Raw genomic sequence first — 13,560 nt, 5'->3', positions numbered from 1 at the left:
AACTCAGTAAAGGAAGCTTGGCTACAGGACTCGTACGGTAGGTCTACGCGTACAGTGGTCTGGACGTGGCGGACGTGGATTACCACAGCCCACTAAGCAGCTCCCCCTGCCTGGGATAGCTATTAGATGCTGTTGCCATCAAAGTATTCCACACCAGACGATTTAACGCTTCTACTTATACTAAAAAGAAAATCCGGGACATAATCTCATCACGTCGACCAAGCAAATTCTCAAGAACACACATGGATTATATCTGATGGGTTGGTTGCACGTATGAATACTCTACATCTTATAACCCGTCCCCCCCTTACTATTCTAAGACCGCGCGCGGGTTCCAAAATCCAGAAGCACCGTGGACCCCGTCAGCGCAAGGTACGCAGGCAGGAAGTTGTTAAGACAAACGTGAACGTGAAAAAAGACGATTACAGTCCGTAGGCGCCGAACCAGATGCATGGGGATTAGGTCGAAGGGTGGATCGAAGCGGGTGGCCGATCCAGCGCATCGGGGTGTCTCGAGGCGTCGTAGCGAATCTGAGGATGCCGAATGGCGAGCGGAGGTGGATGGTGGTCGTCCCCGAGCGAAAAAGGCGGGTGGTATCGTCCCTTTACTCCTCATCATCGTCCATCCCATCGTTGCGGTGTCCGTCGCTGTCATAGTCAAACGCGTCGGGCGCCTCCGCCTCCTCTTCCCCATCATCCCACGCGGTAAGCACGCCCGCCCCCGCCGCCGCGCCGCCGTGATCGCCCCGGAACGCGGGCGTCTGCGGCTCGTCCTCCCCGGCCTGACCGTGGCCTTGCTCCCCCAACAGGCGCTGCAGGTTCCCGATCATGTCGCGCTGCGCGGGGTTGAGGTTTCCGAGCTGCGACGACGAGAGACTGCCGATGCTGGGGATTCCCGTGGTGGCCGTTTGCGCCCCGGAGGGACCGGTCGATTGGCCAGCGGTGGGCGCGGCGGTGACGACAGCTTTCTGGACCTTGAGTTCGAGCAGGTCTTTCGGCTCGGATGGCTGATTGTCGTGGACCAGGATGACGCCGCCGGTAGGCTGGGAATCTGTTAGCAACGAACATACAACGGTAGACTGGTGCTCACCTTTTTGACCGGAACATATCGGTCACTCGGGAAGCTGAGGTACTTGGTCTGCGCGGGAAGAATGCGAGACATGTTTTCCAGCTCGTACCCCACCTTCTCCTTTTCCGGTCGCTTTTTGCCTTCGACTGCCGCGCCGTCCTTTGACTTCTCCTTGTCCCCTTCGGCCGGGGGTTTCTCTTCGTCCTCCTTCTTTGTCTCCTCGTCCACCTCCATCGCGTCTTCGGCGCCAACTTTGGGGGTGGTAGGGGTTTGGTCGATCTCCATGCCACTCGTGCTCTCCCGCCGGGCTTGTCGCTCTTTGGCAATCTTCCTCCTCTGCGCCTGAGCCGTCGTGCTAAGAACGGCGGTCTTTACCTTCTCGGGTGCCTCCTCGGTCTTGACCTCCTGCTCTGGCGGGTAGTCGAACAGACTCGGCCGTGTGGCGCTGTGGAACGCGAAATTGGGGATTTCCAGATCCTGGTCTACTCCGATGATGGCCGTCGGTGTGAAGGAGAGGGATAGGAAGTGCGTCAGCGGGAACCAATACCAATATTGGGTGAAGATGGCCATCCCCACGACCGCGGTCATGTTGAGGTTCCCCGTTTGCGTTTGCAGGCCGATGGTACAATTTCGACCGCCGGCGTCGATGATTCCCAGTGCGAGCGCCGCTCCGAACTTGGCCATCGCGTCTTCATGGCGATCGCTGACCGTCTTGGTCAGCAGTTTGCGGATGGTCGCCACCTTGGGATTCATGACCTCGTTCTGCTGCACCATGATCATGGCGAGAGAGATCAACGCGCCCTGGCGGACGAAGTCGACCGAGTCTTTCATCATCGGCTCGAGCAGATCGATCGCGTCGTCCAACCCTGTTCCAGCGCAGGCAATCCCCAGGGCCATGGTGGCGCCATACCGGACGTGCGGGTTGTAGCTCTCGGCCAGCAATTCCACCATCCGTGGAACGCTGCCCGGTTTCCGGAACAGAACGAAGCCCAAGCTCATAACGGCGACTCGCCTCACATCATCGTTGACATCGCTGACAGCTACGTGGAGCAGTCGACGGACGGCACGGTTGCTTCCGCTTCCACAATACGCCAACGCAATGGTCATGATGCCACCGTAGCGGAGCGATGGGTCGGGTTCCTCGAGGAGCCCATTGATAAGATCGTCGGCCGCTTCTTGTCGGGCATACATAATCAGCGCCATGCCCATGGCGAGGCCACGAACAATCTTCTCGTGCTGCGTTTCATGGGCATATTGGATCATGAGATGCAGTGCCTTGGTGCTTCCGGTGCCGAGCATGATCAACCCCATGGCAAGGCCCACGGCCTCTCCATTGATGGCGGAGTCGGACCACAGAGCGGTTTTGAGCTCCTCGAAGATGTCCTCGGAACCAGTCGCCATCCCGGCGACGCCGAGGCCGAGAGCACCACCATGCTGCACGACCTCTTCGGTCGCTTCGTTGAATTGCTTTCGCAGGTAATCCAAGACTTGGGTCCCGTGATTGGTGTAGATGAGCCCCAGAGCGTACAGACTACCGCCCTGGCTGTAGGGGGATCCGCTCACCGATGTTGCCTTGGGAAGATAGGGCTCAAGTAATTTCAAGCCTTGCCCGATATTTCCGCGATGGATCACGCCCAGGGCCGCCGTGGCGGTGAACTTGCTCCAGTTCACGGCTTTACCGAGCCACTCCAAGTTTTGTCGGAAAAACCCATCGTTCATCGAGCCCGAGTTCATGAATGCGTTCGCAAACGTAACAGCCGAGTGGAATATGGAATTCCGGCCCTCGAGGCTGTCTCGGATGCGGTTCAACACGGCGATATCGTGTCGATTGGATCGGTATAGGAACTCCAGGTTGAGCTCGATTGACTTCGTGCCGGTCAGGATTTGTCGAATGGATTTATAGGCTTTCGTTTCCGCCTCGGTCGCCGGCTTCGTGCGCGTGGCGATGGTCGAGGTCCGAGGACCGTTCGCTTGCGAATCGCCGTTCGAGTCCAGCAGCTGGTCCGTCTCCGTCGGTTCGGCCGGCTCACGGTCGTGGTTGATATCCCCGTTCGCGACCGGGTGCTCGTTGTCCTTCGCTTCCTCGGTCGTATCTGGCAATCCTTCCATCACTGTAGATAGGAATTCTTGGGTGCCATTGTCGTAGAGATCGAAGGAGATTTGGTAGGCGATCGCGAGGGACTTGGAATCGTCTCTTTCCACGAGTTGCTTCAGTATGTTGGATGCCATGGAATGCTCGCCCAAATAGACGACGCATTTGGCGATCGAAAAGTAATCGGGATTGGGGATGTCGTTCAAAAGGTCGAGGATCAGGTGGAGGATCTATTCAACGTTAGCGCCCTGCGGTCCAGTGGCGTGATGTGAGCCTACCTCGTTCCGTAATCCTCGCTCCTGGACGATGTTCATGCAGATGTCCAACACATACTCCATCAGTTCCTCGCTCTTGCCTGGAGTGGGACTCGCGGCCTTTTTGCTCTGTTTTCTCTCTTCTCGGCTCGCACGGAGGATGGCTTCCCGCAAAACCTCAAGATTGCGGGCTTCGACGGCGATGCCAACCACGTGATGGTACTCGCCGATCTCGTAGCAGCTCTCGAAAAGTCTCCGAATGACGGCCTGCAGATTCTTCTGAACGTTCCGCTGGAGGGCCAACGGCGCCGGGTGAGCACCGACAATGCCCCCGTTGCCCACCATCAAGGACGATTCCAACGATGATGAATCTTGACGTGATAGGAGCGACTTTGACGGGAGGATTGATTGCGAGAACGGCGTGGTCGGGGAGGCGAGGCTGGCGGACGTGTTCGCGGCACCGTTGGTCGCGTTGGAGAACACGGTTGACAAAACGGGCGGCGCGGAATTTGCACTGCTCGCTGGTGCGGGAGGATTGTGCATAGCAGACAGCGCGATATACGTATCCACGCACTTTGCTGTTGAACGGTTAGCGGTCCAGCCAGAACGGCAACAACGCCTCACCAACGGCGAACCAAGAACATACCAATAATCGTGTCTTCAAACTCTCCCGGCTGATCGATGCTGAATAGTTTTCCGGCACCTAGGGCGAACACCATGCTCTCGTCGTATTCTTGTAGCTGGTAGTAGACCTTGGCGGCCACCAGGGCGGCGAGTTCACGATCTGGAAAGGATTCATCTTCGTAAAGCGCCTCACTGTTCATGGTTAGCTAGGGGACGCCCACATCACATCTCTGTTGATGATAGAAGTTCACAGCCGTCAGGTGAACGACGGGCCAAGCGCGATGAAAGGCATCAACAAGGGTGACGTACATTTGAGCGAGGGAGCCGGAGACTTCGGGCCATAACAAATCAATATCCTCATTCAGCTTGTGAAGGGCGAAACTTCGCAACGTCGGATCGTGTTCTGATAGAAAGCCCACGAGGCCAGCGGCCGATGTGAGACCAACCATGCCGGCAACGCAACCACCTCGAAGGGGGAATATGGATGGGGTGTTCGGGAGTCGAGACAACGGTCGGAAACGAGTCCGTGGACTTTCGAAAGATCGGGCGCAGATGGCGGACGGATCTGGATGTCGACGGAGCTGGATGCAGCAGGAGCAGAGGTATTCGGAGTTGGGGATCGGGGGAGGCAAACGTCTGACGCGGATGGGTGACGGATGAGCGCGTTTAGCTAGCAGCCAAGGCGAAAGGGAGGAAGGAGAAGCACAAGCGGAGTTGGGATGATGGGTTGAAAGGAATGCGGCAAGCACGGATGATGGAAGAGGATCGAAAGGAGGGATTGGAAGATGAGTTGACTAAATGGATTAGATACCGGGACAGGTATTTGATAAAGTGAATGTCAAAGGAACAGCTCAGAGGCTCAGAATGCAGAGAACCCCAAGAGGCAGAAGCTGTTGCGTTGTTCTGGCGACTTCGCCGGTGGATGCCTTGTGGACTGAGGCACCAATTGTGCAATCATCAGATCAATCACGTGCACACTAAAATATCATGTGATTTGCATATCATACTGTTTCGAGCAGGCTGGAGACTTGAGTCGAGCCACTCGCTTCATTTGCACTCGCTCGCCAAGGACTCGCTCGATGCTCGCTCAAGATTCGTAGCGAGTCTCCCGCTAATCCTCTTCCATACTAGTCTACCAATCTTGCTGGACTTGGACCCCAGATTTGCTCGTTATGGCTATAAAACCATATGAATTACATAGCAATGACGGCTTCATGTCGAAATTCGATGTTCATTGCTCATGTTACAAATGTACAGTAGCTCAAAACCGAAATTCAAGTCTGTGTCTTGGTCCGGTTTCACCAAAAGTCCGTGAGATTTCAAGAAAACGAGATTCCGATCATGGAAAACATCAATATGGCATCGTATACAGACTCGTACTCCTCGACCTCGTCGTCTGAGACCCCATATACCACGGAAACAGACCGACTGCTAGAGTTTGTCCCCCTGCGACCTCAGCTCGACAAATACGGTCTATATGCGGTTGACGTTCCTCCAACGCGTCAAGCAATGCGGAAGAAACACCGGACAAGCTCCATATGGTACTGGGGGTTTACAGTACGGAAAATGGGCGATACAGAGGAAGAGATACCGTACTGGGTCTGTCGTAAATGCTGGTTTCAAGCGAAATCGATCAACGATATCAAGATGTATTCGATATCAGCTACTTCCAATGCCCGTCGACATCTCATAAACGATCACGGTTTTCTCAGGCATGGATCGAAGGTTATCCCTCCAGGACATCCAGAATCGTGGGAGGATTTTACAGGATACCGTCAGAGGACCCTCCTCAACGCCCACACAGCCTATTTGAAATGGCTAGTGGTTGATGGAGTGCCTTTTCGTCAGGCTTCGTCAAACAGCTTCAACGCGCTGATGGAGTCTTTAAGTGGTGGAGAGATTGAGATGGGAGTACGCAACCATAAGTCTGTGCGCAAGAAAATTGATCTCGCATACAAGGAATGTCGTCGTCTCGTTTCTCATAAGATCTCGCGGAGTCTTAGCAATGTTTCACTGTCTTATGACATCTGGACCTCTACGAACGACCTTCCTTTCCTTGGGATCGAGGCGCATTTCATCTCCGGGGAAGGAATACCGCGTCAACAAAATATCCTCTTACGGCTAGAGGAGATCGAAGGTGCTCATACCGGCGACAATATCGCACAGCTCCTTACCAAGGCTATCCAAACGTTTGAGATACAGGCAAGGATTGCGTTCCTAATGTCTGATAACGCGGAAAACAACTCTACCGCGGTTAAAGAGCTTGGGAAGCTCCTAAATCTCACTTTATCGGGAAGGCGTTTACGCTGTAGTACCCACATCGTGAATTTAGTTTGCCAACAGCTTTCCAGGGACCATTCGTCTAATATCGAAGCCAGCAATGACAATGGGCTTGATACTATACGACCTAGGCGGGCTGAAGGCTACACGGATTTGGATTCTGGGTTTCCTACCAATACCGACATAGAGCCCATTACCAAGCTTAAAGCTATCATTGGTCATATCAAAAAGAGTCCTAAACAGGAGAAAGAGTTCTTTACGATACAGACTGATATTATTGAGGATATGACGGGCAACGAAAAGTCCATTAAGACCGATCGGCCCCTTAGAATCGTACGTGAGAACGCCACACGGTGGAACTCGCGGTACGATTCGGTCCAGCGAGCCATCAAGCTGCGTGTCGCTATTGATCAGTACTGCGAGCGGTATCAGCACCTTCAGGGCCTTACCGTCGACGATTGGCGTATCCTTGAGAAACTTATCGAGTTGTACGAACCGATGAAGCATGCGACCTGGATCCTGGAAGGGAATGCGGACCATGGTGCTAAAGGGGCTCTTTGGGAGGCGTATCCATCGCTTCTTATGATTATCCGGGCCCTGGAGGGTTTCCTCGCGGATCTTTCACAGAATCAGGAGCTCCAGGAGCTCGTAAGGGCCATACAAGCGGCCCTGGTTAAGGCGAAGGAATACCGGTCTAAGATGGAGGATATTCCTGCGTACAGACTCGCCCTTCTCCTCCACCCAAAATACAAGAAGGCGTGGTTGGACGACTCCGAAGCTAGTAGCCACAAGACTGCCGAGCTCCTACGCAAACTCCGCGAGAATGTATCCAAGATACAGGATAATGATTCGGGTGCAGAGAATGCACAGGAGGCCTCGCAGGAGACCATCCCTAGTGATCGCCAAAGGGTCTACAAGGCCTTCCAGGCAGCCCTCGCGCCTCGTTTTGAACCACGTAATATCTCCACGCCCGATGAGGTCTCCTACTATCTCCGAGAGGCCCCTGAGGAGACTGATACGCCTATTACGTGGTGGGTAGCTAATCGCACGCGGTTTCCCGCTCTATACCAGATCGCTCTGGACCTCTTCGCGACTCCTTCCTCCGCCGCTGATATGGAGCGGATTTGGTCAGCTTGTGGGAGACTTCTTGATACCGAAAGGCCACGGATGGAGGGAAAAACGTTGAACAGACTGATTTGCCTACAGAATTGGTTTAATCAAGGTATTATCAGTGATATGGAGCTCGAGAGGATTATCTATCATCAGGCGTCTACGGAGGCTATGTAGATAAGTAGTGTAATATAGATTATCATCCTCTTCACCATCTTCACCACCACGAAATCTCTGTTTATACATAAGCAGGAAGGAAAGTTGGAACTTTATTTGGTTGGCGCAACCACGGTACAGGCACGCTCGCCAAGGTTCTTAGACGAGTGTGAGTAGAGTCGGGCGACTCGATTACGTAAGACTTGAGTTCGCTCAAACTCGCTCAAGTCTCCACCCTGGTTTCGAGGCTGCAGGTCGGCCCACTCTCAGATGAGCTATTGAGCTTTCATCAATTCATCATTTCATCTGAGACTGAGAGTGCACGGTCCATAGAAACACATCACATGACCCGCCCGAGCCAAACTACTTCTCATTCTCAGATGAACTCTTCCAGATCAACACCCCATTTTCTTACCAATACCAATCCATCCAAATTGTATGCATAATGCATTAGGAATACATTTATTATGGCCCAGTTTCCTGGCATTGGTTTTTCTGTGCCATGGTCTACTCCTTTTGAGGAGGATGAGCTAGAAACCTATCCTGAAATATCCGAAAATGTCCAGCAGGACAATGTGAGATTCAACTAAATAATTCATTACAAATACATTACTAATGTATTAGTCTGATATACTTCCTGCTGATGAACCATGGATTATATCTAAATCATCGCATGGCAATGTTGAGGTTGAGCGTATCATTTATGTTCCTTCGATCCCTGATTATCCTCAAACATCAGAAAAAGGAATTGCCTATGTTGTCAACCTTCAAGGCATTCCAGCCGAGGATCGAAAGCGACATAAAGACTTGGTAATATATTAGGGATATATTCTTAAATCATTTCTAATCTATTATAGGTACAATACTCATCTGCCCTTAAATGGTCGAAGCATACCTCAGTGGTGAAGATATTAGATAATGCACGGTGCTATCGTATGTCAGCACGATGTACGGGCGTCAAGGCGTGTCAATATCTCGCTCAGGATATCATCGATCTGAAGCATACGTGCTTCGAAGAAGATGACTGGGAGAAAATACGTAATTCTCGCAATGCATATCAGCAGTCGAGCCTTACCCAGCAAGCGAATAGGTTTGAAATACAATTATAAATGCATTTAGTGGATATAGCGTTAACTGGTATTAGCTTTTACCTGCCTATCATAGAAGCCTTTCGCAAGGGATCTGCTTGTAAAGACATTCAAGACGAGAACTGTATTCCAGAGGTTTACCAAAGTTCACAAGTGGTAAGTTTGGTTTACTGATTTCTACTATATTTCGAATACATTTATAACATATAATAGACTATCTCGGGCGTCCCAAACTTCTACATCCGATGTGAGCGTCATACATATGGCTCACAACATTTCTTCCGATCTATTCCAGGATATCTTTATCCTCGAATTACTGAAATCAAGGCCCTCTTCAACACTACAGAACATGACACTGTCGTCGAGCCATGTGCTGTACTCAAACAGATGAATAGCAGGGCCAAACGCTGCGGTAAGTCATTACTAATATGTTTATAATATATTCTAAATCAGTTTAGGTGTTGATCATCCCCAGGGACAGGGAGATATCGTTGTACTCCCTTGTACCGTACAATTTACGGTGTATCTCTCAATTGAAATGGACGAGACACCTTACTTCATATGGTTATCACATGGCACCCATCGACATCCTCCACCTCCACCAACGAAGACGCCCCAGCAATACTGCGATGAGATCGTAAAAGTCATTCAAAGGATTAGTGATCCTAGCATTACCACTGGTAAGAACATATTATAAATACATTTAAAATACATTTCTAATGTATCTCTACCTCTCTAGCTGGTCTCCTTCGGCATCCAGAAATGCAGCGTTTTTGTACACAGCATCAAGGAACATCTCTTGCTGATGTCCACCAAAGCTTCAGTAATCTTGATAAGATTAGTGCTCTTATAAAGAAACAGAGGCTTCTCTCCTATCCTTTTGGCCAGTCAATTGCCGCTGTTGAAAACGAGTACAAGATCCAATCGGGGAAACCGAATCAGGTAATTATTTTACAATGCATTGCAAATGCATTACTAACATATCTCCAGTATATCCAAGGGTATTACTTCGATGGTATTAACCTTCTGGTTACTTGTTTCTTCAAAGAACAAGTAAAGATAATACTAGATCGGGAATCCTTTGAGATTGATATGGGCTTCAAACGTGTGCGAGATAAAGACATCAACGAGATCGTCTTTGCGGCCTACCTCCCAGAGAACGAAAAGAGTAAGTCAAGTCGCTAATCCTTTTATAAATGTATTACTAATACATTCATAAGTTTTTACATTTGCCCGAGTGTTCATCAATGCACAGAGCTCTACCGCTTACACGAAAGCCTTTGAAGCCCTATTTGGGCTTCTATCTTCTAAACTCGAGCGTGAAATTCGCTGGAAGCACTTACATGGTACTGGGTTTGCCTGCATTGTGACCGATATGGACAGAGGCCAGCTTCAAGGTAAGGTATTCTAAATGAATTAGAAACGCGGTATTAATGTTTTAGGATGGGGCCAATATCTATCTCAAATTGATGGCTCACATCGTCCATGGGAGTGGCAGGCTCGAAATACCGTCATGCTCTGTTATATACATTTCAAGCGATCCATTGATCGTGCAGCAGGCACTTCAGGCCATAATACTAACTCTATCCATGCACGCATGGGGGAATTAGTACGCTGCGAATCACAGGCGGACTACTTTCAGCTCTGCAATGAGCTTATCAGTACGTCTCTCCATGGAATCTATACCGAATGCATTTGTAATATATTACTAATATATTACTACTTGTCTAGCATCCTCTAGTTCCTCTGAGAGTGTGAAGGAGTGGACTCGGCATAAGATGCAGCCTTCAATTGCGTGTGGCCTTAATAAACATTGCTCAATGATTGCTAGTGAGGTCTGGGAAAGGACTCGGAATCACACTAATGCTACTGAGCAAACACGCTTTAAGAGTAACTCTTTTGGCCGACAACTCCCTCTACTTCGAGCAATTCATTCGTAAGTTATTCTTAACATTTTAGAAATATATTAACGACCCTATAGAAGCCAGATCCTTGATAAGTATGATGTTGATAGATATAACAGCCGGGCAGGCTATGGAATCTCGCTTTCATGGCGGAATACGTCGCTATCGGAGAGGTTCGCAGAGGCTATTAGAAGAGATCGTACGAACCAAATTTTCCGAAATATTCTAATACATTTCTAACGTATTCGAAATTCTATAGGTTCAAGGAGGCGAGAGTCAGAAGATGATAACGATGGCTCGGTAGATACCGAGCTACTCCCACCAGAGCCCCAAAGAAGACGCGTTTCAAGATCTTCGAGCTCACGCAGCTCTTCTACAAGACGAAGGGGATCGGCGCAGAGGTAATGAATTTAGAATTTATTGGAAATACGTATCTAATCTATTACCATTTTAGAGATACATCACTCGCTCTCTGCCGTATGGCCTCCGAGAACATACTTAACCAAAGCCAAGAACGGCAAGATATGGAGCTAGATCAGACGGAAAAGCAATTAAGAATTGAGTTGATGAGGGAAGAACTACGGCAAAAGCGACTTGAGAATGATAGAAGAGAGTTAGAAAACCAGAGTCTAAGTCGGGGACTAGAGTAATGCTTTTCTAATGTATTAGAAATGTATTTAACCAGGGCAATTATGTAGGTGAGATTTTCCCACCAAATGAGATTTTCCCACTAAATGGGTTTTTCCCACCAAATGGGTTTTTCCTACCTGTACTATTTAGTATAGAATAAATTATATCAATTTTGGTACGAGGTTCAAATCAAAAGCTGGAGCATAATTAACGTGTGTTCGGCGGGAGGCTTCCGTCTGCTCCTCTTAAATGACTCATATTGGCTACTCTATTATTAAGCCTCTCTTCTTTCTACTGACGTCGCTGCCTCTTGCACGGACCGAGTTCTTTCCAAGCATTTGAAGCCCTCTCTGCTGCAGCGCGCTTAGGGCGCTCTCTCGGTACATCCCGATACTCAAAAGGAGTAGTTTGAGCATCAACTTGTGCGAATCTCTCAGCGTAGAAAGCCTGTATATCTCCAAAGTTATAATTCCATGCCATTGTTGGAGTACATGGAGCATATACTCCGCTTGTAGCGAGAGCCATATTCCGTGCTTCAACCAGTTCTATCGGGTCCTTTTCCTGCCCTGTCTCTGCCAAAAATTTGGTCACTGTATTTAAGTCACTACAGTGATGCAGAGTAGGCTGAAGCCGTCGACGCTCGATATCAGCAAAGAACTCTTCCAACGACGGAGGTTGCCAGGCAGGCTATAGAGGGGATCGAGACATATTGGCAGATACAGCAACAGAGATAGGGGAAGATAAATGAGATAGGGTAGGGGAAGATATAGGGGCAGGTACAGGGGTCAACGTAGACACGTCATCTAGTGATGTCTTAATCGGACTCCTCAGACTCCTCCTATTCAAGTGCTTCTCTCTAATTGCCTTCCTCTCGCTGCGAATATCGGTGGTTGAGACTGGCGTGTTCGGATCCTCCTTTTGAATGGCAGCCATTATCTGCATCGGTCGTGCCCCGCTACATCTTGCCCCCAAGGCTCCGTGCCCAAAGGTCGCGACGGCAGAGCACAATACGATTGGTAGATAGGCTGGATTAATTAGGAATATATTCTAAACATTTTCCGAATAACTTACATTCTTGCTCAACGACATCTTGATAAACATTGGTACAAGGTAGTGTGAAAAGGAAAGTTCATCTGAGAGTGGGCATTGTCACCTGAGAGTGGATGGTCTCTGTCTTTCGGAAAAACATATGGCCGGCTGGCGACTCTCATCCGAAAGTTCATCTGAGAGTGGGGCGAACTGTAAGCTCGTTTCTGTTTCTGCCTTCTTGCCTAATTAGGGTATAAATATTTTGATTAGATCACGTGCATCCTTAGCTATCAACTGTCAAGCGTCAACTCTCCGCAAGGCGTAAACATCAAACAACTCCGTAGCAAATATTAACCCTAGGGTACGGATACTGCTCAAGAGTATTCGCTGTATAAATGAATGTACCAGCCACTCTGACAATATACTACGCCTTGATGGACATCCTTTTTGATACCTGTCTCCTAACTCTCATTCACTGTATCAGGCCTGGCTGAGTCAGCAGCGCATGTCCGCATCCGACAATAATTCTCAGGCCCCTTCATGGATGCTGAATACCAACAGATCACCTTCCACCAACCCTCGCTTCGTCCTACTCGCTCTTCCACCCTCGCCTTGCTTTACCCGACCTAATGCGCCATACAAGCCTGCTAGCCCATACCATCACCATCGCTTAGATCAACATGGACCTACGATCCATTCTCAACACCGACGCCGCCGCCGCCGCAGCGCGAGCCAACACCATTCCCGCCCAACTGCACTCCACTCCGCATTCCTCTCCATCATCCACCTCGCGTCCATTACCTCCTCAGATGTACCCGACTCGACAGGCCTCGCTACCGACCTTCCCCAACTTCTCCCCTCCGCAGCCACCGTACACGCCCCATCCCGCCACAGCGAACCCCTTCCCACGAGACCAGAGCGTCAGCGTCAGTCCCAAGACCCGAATCACCAACCTCAACATCCCGTCTACCATCTATTCCGACCCTGAACCTGTTCAAAACCCCACCCCCGTCTCATCCTTAGACCAACCACTGGACGGTCCCCATCGCGTCTCCAGCGCGCCATCTGGCCTTCCACCTGAACAGCTCCATTCTGAACACCCCTCCTCCATCATCACCAGCTCCCCCCAGCCCTCCTCCCGAAAGAGAAGCATTAGCACCGTCGACAACCTGGAAACTGAATCATCGCAGCGCAAGCGCGTCCGCCACGAACCTCCACGATGGGCGCAACGCGCCGACTGGGACAACCTGAAAGCCGATGTTGAGCGAATTGTCGAAGAGATCATCCACGCCCGTCAAACGCGTGCCCGGCTCTCCCATACACCA

At 50.3% G+C, this 13,560-nt stretch overlaps 3 protein-coding genes across 3 annotated transcripts; 2 read left to right on the top strand and 1 right to left on the bottom strand.

Annotated features, from left to right (window-relative positions):
- Positions 1-305: 305 nt before the first annotated feature.
- Positions 306-4,896, bottom strand: P152DRAFT_456626 (26S proteasome regulatory complex, non-ATPase subcomplex, Rpn2/Psmd1 subunit). The gene is made up of 5 exons (XM_033679041.1): positions 4,348-4,896; positions 4,061-4,230; positions 3,439-3,992; positions 1,090-3,390; positions 306-1,042 (listed from the first exon to the last, which is right to left on the bottom strand). Exons 1-5 carry the CDS (start codon positions 4,485-4,487, stop codon positions 605-607), a joined length of 3,603 nt encoding a protein of 1,200 aa, XP_033536009.1. The 5' UTR covers positions 4,488-4,896; the 3' UTR covers positions 306-604.
- Positions 4,897-8,418: 3,522 nt separating this feature from the next.
- Positions 8,419-9,272, top strand: P152DRAFT_269128 (uncharacterized protein). The gene is made up of 3 exons (XM_033674853.1): positions 8,419-8,674; positions 8,729-8,828; positions 8,886-9,272. The coding sequence occupies exons 1-3, from the start codon at positions 8,520-8,522 to the stop codon at positions 9,108-9,110; spliced, it is 480 nt and encodes a 159-aa protein (XP_033536008.1). The 5' UTR covers positions 8,419-8,519; the 3' UTR covers positions 9,111-9,272.
- A 138-nt stretch (positions 9,273-9,410) lies between these two features.
- On the top strand, positions 9,411-11,367 carry P152DRAFT_413142 (uncharacterized protein). The gene is made up of 8 exons (XM_033677000.1): positions 9,411-9,572; positions 9,615-9,840; positions 9,893-10,069; positions 10,115-10,337; positions 10,414-10,608; positions 10,654-10,775; positions 10,836-10,977; positions 11,031-11,367. Exons 1-8 carry the CDS (start codon positions 9,435-9,437, stop codon positions 11,224-11,226), a joined length of 1,419 nt encoding a protein of 472 aa, XP_033536007.1. The 5' UTR covers positions 9,411-9,434; the 3' UTR covers positions 11,227-11,367.
- The last annotated feature ends 2,193 nt before the right edge of the window (positions 11,368-13,560 follow it).

This window comes from Eremomyces bilateralis, assembly GCF_010015585.1.
Source record: "Eremomyces bilateralis CBS 781.70 unplaced genomic scaffold P152scaffold_5, whole genome shotgun sequence".
Taxonomy (NCBI): Eukaryota; Fungi; Ascomycota; class Dothideomycetes; order Eremomycetales; family Eremomycetaceae; genus Eremomyces; species Eremomyces bilateralis.
Note: the sequence above shows the minus strand (reverse complement) of the source record. Positions and strands in the feature narration are given on the sequence as shown.

Excerpts from the sequence above, each read along its gene's own strand:
- P152DRAFT_456626 (XM_033679041.1), bottom strand. The coding sequence starts at position 4,487 with ATGGTTGGTCTCACATCGGCCGCTGGCCTCGTGGGCTTTCTATCAGAA. Across the intron at positions 3,993-4,060 it reads GTTTGAAGACACGATTATTG|CAAAGTGCGTGGATACGTAT; the intron begins GTATGTTCTTGG and ends ACCGTTCAACAG. Across the intron at positions 3,391-3,438 it reads AGCGAGGATTACGGAACGAG|ATCCTCCACCTGATCCTCGA; the intron begins GTAGGCTCACAT and ends AACGTTGAATAG.
- P152DRAFT_269128 (XM_033674853.1), top strand. The coding sequence starts at position 8,520 with ATGTCAGCACGATGTACGGGCGTCAAGGCGTGTCAATATCTCGCTCAG. Across the intron at positions 8,675-8,728 it reads CTTACCCAGCAAGCGAATAG|CTTTTACCTGCCTATCATAG; the intron begins GTTTGAAATACA and ends AACTGGTATTAG. Across the intron at positions 8,829-8,885 it reads TTTACCAAAGTTCACAAGTG|ACTATCTCGGGCGTCCCAAA; the intron begins GTAAGTTTGGTT and ends AACATATAATAG.
- P152DRAFT_413142 (XM_033677000.1), top strand. The coding sequence starts at position 9,435 with ATGCAGCGTTTTTGTACACAGCATCAAGGAACATCTCTTGCTGATGTC. Across the intron at positions 9,841-9,892 it reads CCTCCCAGAGAACGAAAAGA|TTTTTACATTTGCCCGAGTG; the intron begins GTAAGTCAAGTC and ends TACATTCATAAG. Across the intron at positions 10,070-10,114 it reads GGACAGAGGCCAGCTTCAAG|GATGGGGCCAATATCTATCT; the intron begins GTAAGGTATTCT and ends TTAATGTTTTAG.